General features: G+C 57.4%; 1 protein-coding gene across 2 annotated transcripts in view; it reads right to left on the bottom strand.

The window, feature by feature from the left end:
* Positions 1-1,136: 1,136 nt before the first annotated feature.
* A4GALT (alpha 1,4-galactosyltransferase (P1PK blood group)) overlaps positions 1,137-8,875 on the bottom strand; it is a 34,255-nt gene continuing 26,516 nt past the window's right edge. Inside the window, exons 1-2 of one of the 2 annotated variants that reach the window (XM_006150690.3) lie at positions 4,157-4,301; positions 1,137-2,531 (exon numbers count right to left, since the gene is read on the bottom strand). In XM_006150690.3, coding sequence (XP_006150752.1) covers positions 1,424-2,485 — 1,062 coding nt within the window. In that variant the 5' untranslated portion in view covers positions 2,486-2,531; positions 4,157-4,301 and the 3' untranslated portion in view covers positions 1,137-1,423. Of the gene's footprint in view, positions 2,532-4,156; positions 4,302-8,875 lie in introns of those variants that run through there. The other variant, XM_027772726.1, reaches the window with a different exon arrangement.

Genomic DNA, 8,875 nt, shown 5'->3' with positions numbered 1-8,875 from the left:
GAAAGTAAAATGACTAATCAAATCACATTTGATCCCAAGAGGTCATCTCACTTGCTTAAGCACATACAGTTGCATATATTATCTGTATTATTGAAGTAAAGTCTGCTCATTCTGCAAACATTTAAAAATGTTCCTTTTATTGTCATCGGGCATATGCACTTGTCAGAGAGAGCGAGCACCCCAAAACGGGGCACCGTCATGCTGCAATCCCTCCTCCATCTTCCATCCCGTCCTGACGCTGGGCACGCACACACTGAGCCTGCGGTTCAAGCTGCCGGGCCGGAATTCAAACTGCAGTGGGATCCAGCTTCCTATCAGCACTTAATGGGTGGCCCCGGGCCAGCCTTGACATCTTCAACTGAGGTAAAGCGGCGTTGGAGAGACCGTTGAGGTAGTCCACACCTGCTCCTGAACAGCCCTGCACCGGGAGCTCACCTCCTCACTGCAGGCAGAACCGGAAGCGAGGTGTCTGGGAGCGGCTGGGAGCCCTCCTGGGAGGGCCCGCACAATTTCCTCGGGCGTGGTAGGGCTGCCGCAGGACACTCGTCCCTCCCAGGATCCGCCTGGAGAGTGTGCGTGAATGCTCTTCGGCCACAACAGAGCACTAGAGATCAACCAGTCATTTTTACTAGATTTTATTATTATCTTGCGTTTATCTCGGGGGTGGGACACTTTCTTCAAAGTGCTTCTCCCCATGCCCGCAGCAGCTGGGACACGGCCCCTCCAGACATAGCTGTTAGGATGGGTTGGAAGGCAGGGCCTCCCCACATAGGGCCCCCAGACTGGTGCTGCCAGGGCCTGGGACCTGGGACCGGGTTTCCACCTGGCTTTCTTGACTCCCTGCTGCCTCTCCTCCTCTGAGAGCCCTTCTCATCTTTCAATCCCCTTGTGCGGGCTAGGCTGCTCTGAGCTCCCCTCATGACCTGGCTTCCCCAGGCTGCCCCAGAAGGTGCTTTGAGGTTCGATCCCCTGGTCTGCTGTATGAAGGCCCACATGCCCCTGGGCTCACTCGGCCGAATCTGCACCCCTGTCAGCCTCTGCCCTGAGAAGGGGTGGCCGGGGGCACCCACCAGCCTCACGCTGGCTGGGAGGGCTGCAGCTGGGAGGGCTGGAGCCCGTGCTCCCACAGTCCCCAGGCTGCCCCAGAAGGTGCTTTGAGGTTCGATCCCCTGGTCTGCTGTATGAAGGCCCACATGCCCCTGGGCTCACTCGGCCGAATCTGCACCCCTGTCAGCCTCTGCCCTGAGAAGGGGTGGCCGGGGGCACCCACCAGCCTCACGCTGGCTGGGAGGGCTGCAGCTGGGAGGGCTGGAGCCCGTGCTCCCACAGCACCCCCTCCACAGCCCGCCTTCCTGTGCAGCGGCTCAGGCCCCTCCCAGACCTCCCCGGGAAGGTTGCAGGTGGGGCGGCAGCCTGGCGACCCTCACAGGCCCATCCTCATGGCCTCATGCGTGGTGGGGCAGTAGCGGGCCTGGAGCTGGGCCAGCAGTGCCCTGGATGTGGCCTGGAGGCGTGTGCCCTGGCTCTTCTTGTTCCACACGTGGACGGCGTAGGTGGCGCCGAGCAGCCGGGGCAACTCCTCGGGGCTGATGTCCTCGAAGTACTTCTTCCAGTTCTGCCAGGGGACGGGGTAGAAAGCCTGGCTGGGCAGGGTGGTGACGCCACGGCAGGCCTGGCTCTCGTCCAAGCTGCGGATGGAGCACCACTTCTTGAAGACCCGCGTGAGCAGCTGCGGGCCCTGGTGGCCCCAGACCCAGCTGTTGTAGTGGGCCACGAAGTCGCGCATGCACAGCGCCAGGAACTCGTGCCTGCGCTGGAAGGCCAGGAAGGCGCCGTTGAGGACGTAGCGGGACTGGGTGCCCAGCGCGTTGCTCAGGTTCCGCAGGCTCTTGAGGACGATGAAGTCCGTGTCCAGGTAGATGCCCCCGAACTTCCACAAGAGCGCCAGCCTGGAGGCGTCAGACAGCACGGGCAGCAGGTAGGGCTCCCAGCGCCTGCGCCCCGACGCGTACCAGGCGGCCAGGGGTGTGTCTCTGAACAGCTCCTCCAGGTCCAGCCGGAGCAGCTGGACGTTGGGGAAGCAGCCCAGAAGGGAGAGGCCCAGGTGCCGGGGCAGGGAGGCGTTGCTGCCGGGCAGCCCTTTCATCAGGACCACCACCCGGGACTCGGGGTGGGCCCTGGCGGCCGACTCCACCGAGCACGTGAACAGGAAGTTGGGGCTGATCCTGTCGGAGGTCTCCAGGAAAAAGATGTTGCCCGGAGGGAGGGTGCTAGAGGGTGAGGTTGGGGGTGCCCAGCGGGGGCAGGAGATGTCCACGGGCAGGGTATAGAGCTGCTCTTGGTCCTTGGGCTCCCCCACGACATGCCAGTAGATCATGACGGAGATGAGGCATGTGAACTTGAAGCCGATGATATACACGGTGCAGACCCGCTGCCTCAGGGCCCCCCGCAGCAGCCGCAGCAGGCAGCTGGGGGTCTTGGACATGGTCTCTCCGGCTCACACCAGGGGCCTCCAGCAAGGACTGGCTGGTCTGCAAGAGATGAGCACCGCCATTCAGGCAGGCCCCTGGTACCCTCAGGCCACTATGAACCCCAGCCAGAGCCCACGCCAGCTTCCAAAGCCCATGGGGCCAGGGCTTGAATCCCCGCTCGCGGGTGTGGTGGGCCATAGACTGAGGGATGGGCAGGGTCCCTGTGTTTGTCACACACCTATGAGTGACATCCCGGATGCAGTGTGTGCAGGGACCCTCAGAAGTGAGGCTCTGCCACGTGGCACCCGTGGCACCTCTGCCCACAAGGTCTGCCCCACCCAGCCTGCGGGGTGCAGCCTGTGAGCTGAGGCCCGGCTCACGCACTCCTCGACTCCGTGACCCAGACCTGGGGCTGTCGGGCACAGACCTCACGGCCTCGAGCACCTTCACCACGAGCACCGGGGTCCAGCAGAATGGGCACCAGCTGGCCACATGGCCAGCTCAGCACTGAGCGAGATGCCTGGTTCTAGGCGCAGGGGCTGCCTGGCACCCAACGCCCTTTGCCCCTGGCACAATGGCTTCTCCTGGCCCCTTGGCTGCCCGGCCCTGGGCTGTGCCCAAAGACACAGGCCTGAGGTGAACAGGGACGGGGCTGAGTTGTGGTCCAGGGTGCCCGCTAGTACCACTGCCTTGGGACCTCTCTCCTCGCAAAGCCACGTGGCCAGGAACCAGCGACATTCTTGGTTCCCCACAGTGTCGGGGTACAAGACCAGCTTGGCCTGCCCCAGGGGTGGGGCTGTGTGGATGCCAGAGAGGCACAGGGCCCCACTGCCTCAGCCGGCTGGGAGACCTGGGGCAAGCTGCTAAGCTGAGCCTCCACCTCCCCACGTGTAGGACAGGAACACAAACCCACTAAAGGGTTACATTGGTTTATTCATTCATTCATTCGATCATTCGTTCAGTAAATACTGACGGTTGACCCTGTAGTGCCAGGTGGTCTCGGCATTTCACACGTATTAACTCATTACATTCCTTCAGCCACGGGGCGGAGGGTCACCACCATCACCCCATCTTGCAGATGAGGAAACGGAGGCTCAGAGAGGTTCGGCACCTCGCAGAGTCCCAGACAGTGCAGGGGAAGGTAGAACTCAGGCCCTGGACCCAGTCCCTATCTCGGCCGTGGCCACCCTGCCTGGAGGGGGCATGGCCAGTGCGCCTGGTGCCCTGGGGGAGCCCAGTGCGGCGACCTCCCGCACTTACTCTCAGCCACAATCCCGCCTCCTCCTCGGCCTGTGGAGTGCCCCGTACCCCATTCACGTGCCCGCTGCCCGCCCGCTGCCCACCCGCTGCCCGGCCAACCCCATGTGGTGGCTGCGCCATTTCCACGTAGGGGCAGAGAACGTGGGCGCCAAGGTGCAGAGGCACAGGGCACAGCCCGGCTGCTGTGGGGAGCGGGGCCACTGCTTCCCAGGACAGATGGGAACTTTGAGGGGCAGTCGGGCTTGAGCAGTTGGCCGGGGCCACCCGGGATCAAGGGCAGGGGACCTCGGCAACGTCACCACTGACCAGCCTGGGCGGCCCATTGTGGAGAGACAGGGACTCTGACAGCCCCTGGGCCTCCTAGACACACCCCGGCTCGGCAGCCGACCCCCACCAACGCGAACACGGCCCCTCCACACACTCACCAGGCCTGCAAAGCCGTCTGCCAGAGACGGTGGGAAGACAGTGAGGAGGACTGTGCTCGTTTCCAGCCACACTGCTCCACGGGGGCCACTGGGTGGTCCCTCAGGGAACACTGGGCCAGGCCCTGCCCTGGAGAGGGCCAGTGTCCAGCTGGAAACCAACAAGGGCAATACAGCAGACTATGACAACCCCCCCCCCCGACAACCCCCATCCCCACGGCTTCCTAGGGAGGCGACCGCCAGAGTGTCAGGAGGCCAAAGGCAATGAGGGGGGGGAGGAGGCAGCCGCAGCCCTGGGCCTCAGGGCCTCCTGGCATGATTTCCCCAGTGCCTGGCTCGCCCCGGGCGGTAGGCACACAGGGGACCCATTCACTCACTCACGGGCTCACCTGCTCCTTGGCTCACTAAGAAGCTCACGCTGATTCACTCACTTGGCAGCCCGAGGGCACTTGAAAAATACAAGTCAGAGGGGCCGGCAAGGTGGTATGGTGGTTAACGGCACTGGATTCCCACATGGTCGACTGTGGTTCAAGTCCTGGACCTGGCAGTTTGCTTCTCTCTTTCTAGTCAAATTAAAATAAATAAATAAAACTAAATAAAATAAATCTTAAAAAAAATATACAAGTCAGGGAGGGGTCAGTCAGTGGTGTGGTGGTTAAGGCAGCTGGATCCCACATGGCTGACTACGTGGTCACCCAGCAGCTTAAAAATCATGCTGGGAGGGCCGGCAGGTGGCATGGTGGTTAAGGGTGCTGGACTTCCATATGGCCAACCATGGTTCGAGTCCTGGACATGGTGGCTTGCTTTCTCACTCTCCCTCTATTTCTCGCTCTGTCCCTCTCTAGTCAAATTAAAATAAATAAATAAATAAATAAATAAAGTTGAATAAAATAATTTTTTAAAAAAGAAGGTTGTCAAAAAAGTCATGAGGTATTAAAAAAAAAAATCATGCTGGGTGGAGCCAGCAGGTGGCATGGTGGTTAAGGGTGCTGGACTTCCATATGGCCAACCATGGTTCGAGTCCTGGACATGGTGGCTTGCTTTCTCACTTTCTCTCTCTCTCTGTCCCTCTGTGATGACATTAAATATAAATAAGTGAAGTTAAATAAAATAATTATTTAAAAAAAAATGCTGGGCAAGAGTGCATGTGTGTTATGTGTGCCCAAAATCCCGAGGGAGAACGGAGAAGGAACTGCAGTGTGGCCGTCCCCACATCAGTGATCTCTCTCTCTCTCACTCTCTCGGCAAGCCCGTGCCCTCTAGCAAAAATTGAACACACACACACTCACACACACACTAAGCAAGTTGGGCCACATCTTTCCTCTGGCCAGACCGAGAGGCCTGGGTCCGCCAGGTCCCACTGCTCACCATGCATCGGCCTTACATCTCACTGCTTCCCCTGCCACCTCCTCAGCGCCAGCCTCGCCTGGCCTGGCTTTCTCAGACTCCCTGTCACTGCAGGGCCTTGGCACCCGCCAATTGCTCAGCTCAGAACATGCTTCCAGCAACGCTCACATGGTGTCCTCTCAGAGCTTCCCTCACAAACCATCATGCTGGGTCAGTGTGGCATAATGGCTAGGGCACTGGATTCACGTCCTGGACCTAGTGGCTTGAAACTCACGCCGGACGCATGGGCATGCCCAAAATCCCGAGAGGAAAATAGAGCACAAGAGATTGTAGCGCATCTCTTCCCCTGGGCGGTGATTTTTCACGTTCTCTCTCTGTCTCTCCAGCAAGTACACCCCCTCTATGGCAAACAAAAACAAAAACAAGCAAAAAAAGCCCCCTATGGCAAAAAACAAAATAAAACAAAACCAAACCCTTAACTAACTAACTAACTAACTAACTAACTAACTAACTAACTCATCTTCCAGCCAGGACCCGCCTGGCCCTCTAAAGCATGAGGCTAGGTGCGTCCTGCTCGGCTCAGCACCGAGGGCAGCGCCGGCTCTCTGAATGCAGTCAGGGAAGAGCGAGCGAGCGAACGAACAAGCCGAGCGACGAGTGGGTCAGCGAGTAACTGCGGCAGTTAGTGACCATGTGAGTGAGGAAAGCCGGGGTCAGAGGTTGGCAAGCCGGTCAGGACGGGCAGAGCCGCAGTGTGGATCAGGACTTCGTGTCCCAGGCCAGCAGATGGCATGGTGGTTGAGGCTCTGGACTCCCACATGGCCGACCGCAGTTAGGGTCCCGGACCTGGCGGCTTCCTCTCTCTCTTTTTCTCCACCGCTCTCTGGTGAGCACATGTGCCCTATGGCAAATTTAAATTTAAAAGAATAATAATAATAAATAAAACTTGGTCCCTGTCTTTCTTTTTTAAGAGGATTTGCCTTAGGGCATGTGTGCTTGCCAGGGAGAGAGAGAGACAGAGACAGACAGTGAGAAGGAAAGTAAGAAATCACCCGCCCCCCTCCATCCCTGGGGATGGCAACGCCACAATCCCTTCTCCTCCTGAGATCTTGGGCATACACACACACAAGCCGGGTGTGAGTTTCAAGCCACCCGGTCTGTGATTCAAACTGTGGTCAGCCATGTAGGAGTCTGGTAATATAATCACTATGTCATCTGTTTGCCTAATTTTTTTTTTTTTTTTAAGAATTATTTATTTTTGGGACCAGCAGTTAGTGTAATGGCTGTCGCTGAACTCCCATGTAGTCAACTGCAATTCGAGTCCTGGACCCGGTGGCTTAAAACGCATGCTGGGCGTGTGTGCGTGCATGCCCAAGATTCTGAGAGGAGAATGGAGGAGAAGATTGTGGAGTGGCCATCCCCCTGGGGGGATGATTTCTTGCTTTCTGTCTCTCTATCTCACTCTATCTTTCTGGCAAGTTCATATACCCTATAGCAAAAACCTCTCCAAAAAAATATATTTTATTTTTATTTTTATTTATTCATTCTTTTATTTTAATTTGACCAGAGAGAGACACACAGAGAGAGAGCGAAAGGGAGAAAGCAAACCAGCAGGTCCGGGACTCGAACCATGGTTGACCATGTGGGAGTGTCCAGTGCCTTAACTACTACCACGCCACCTGCTGTTCCCAGCCTAATTTTTTTTTAAAGAGATTTTTGCTATAGGGAGCATGTACTTGTAGAGAGACAGAGAGCAAGAAATCACCCCTTTAGGGAGATGGCCACACTGCAATGCCATCTCCTCTATTCTCCTCTTGGGATTGTTTTGGACACTTGCACACACATGCCTGGTGTGTTTCAAGCCTCTGGGTCCAGGACTCGAACTGTGGTTGACCATGTGGAAGTCCAGTACCTTAACCATTATGTCAACTGTTGACCTCTGGTCCTGTCTTTCTCCTGCAGGGTGAGAGGCTATTTTGATCTTGATTTTTTTTTTTTTAAGAATTATTTATTTAATTTTATCTGTCATTATTTAAAAAAAAATTTTTGTCAGAGGGGCTGGCAGGTGGCATGGTGGTCAGTGTGCTGGACTCCCACATGGCCGACTGCAGTTTGAGTCCTGAGCCTGGTGACTTGCTTTCTCATTTTCCCTTTCTCTCTCTCTCTCTGGTCAAATTAAAGAAAATAATGATAGTGAATAAAATAAAACAAATATATACATATTTTTGCCAGAGGGTACTTGCACTCGAGAGACAGAAGGAAAGGGAGAAAGTACCCCCAAACACTCACACCACAATCCTCTCTCCAGCTCTCCTTCCTTTTGGGATTTTGGGCACACACGTACACGTGCCTGACATGTTTCTCTAGTCACTGGGTCCAGGACTCGAACTGCACCGTCAACCATGAGATCCAGCTGCCTGAGACACCAGGACACAGAGACAGCTGATTCTGGGTAGTTTTACCCCAACATGGCCCACACTGGTGGGGACAGGAGACAGCTGGACAGACAGGCTGCTGGGGCCCCACAGGAGAGGAGCGACATGACCTCCTCGCGGTGTAGGGTGGGCCCTGACCTGCCAGGGCACGACGACCACAGTGGGGAGTGCCGGGCTCAGGCCACGCCATATTTGGTGTTGGAGCCGAAGACCAGGAATAGAAACCTTGTGCAGGGCCCACGTTGGCCACAGCCCAACACCCACGTGACCTCAGGCCTGGCACATACCCCCAGCCCCTGGACGGGCCTCACAGCCGCGGTCTGGGTCCTGGTTCATGTCAGCTCAGCCGGGCACATCACCGCTGCCTTCTCCTGTCAAAGGCTCACAATTCCCACCACATAGTGGGGAGGGATTTCCAGTCAGCTGTGTCACCCCTGCTCCAAGCCCTTTGATGGCTCCCTACCATCAGGACCCTGCCACGATTCACCCCAGGCAGGAAGGGGCTGAGTGGACACGCAGGGCTGGTGAGGACGGAGGGCCACAGGCCTGACTGGACCTTACCCTCAGCACCAGCTCTGCAGGCCCCACTTCAGGGAGCACCAGCATCAGGGGTCTCCAGCCTGGTGTGCGGCACCATCTGTGGGCTGCATCACTCTCGCCTCCCATCGGGAAGCTGCCCCCTGGGCCTCCCTGGGCTCCTGTGCCCAGCCCAGCTCAGCCTGGCACTGGCCACCCATGACTGTAGAACAGAGCCCGATCTGGTCCACATCAGAGCTCACCTCCAGGCTGGTGCCAACTGAGCAGCCCCAGGAGTGCCAGGCCTTGTAGACTCATGTTCTGAAGGGGGACGCAGAGGCCCGAAGAGGGAGAGGAAACCAGCCCAGGGTCTCCAGCAGCTCCAGAGTCCCTGCAGGGCCAGCTGAGGACTCTGTGGCGGCTG

The sequence above is a fragment of the Tupaia chinensis genome, unplaced genomic scaffold, assembly GCF_000334495.1.
Source record: "Tupaia chinensis unplaced genomic scaffold, TupChi_1.0 Scaffold000294_3, whole genome shotgun sequence".
NCBI classification, from domain to species: domain Eukaryota; kingdom Metazoa; phylum Chordata; class Mammalia; order Scandentia; family Tupaiidae; genus Tupaia; species Tupaia belangeri.
The sequence above is the reverse complement of the archived record's forward strand: the minus strand, read 5'-3'. Positions and strand labels throughout refer to the sequence as shown.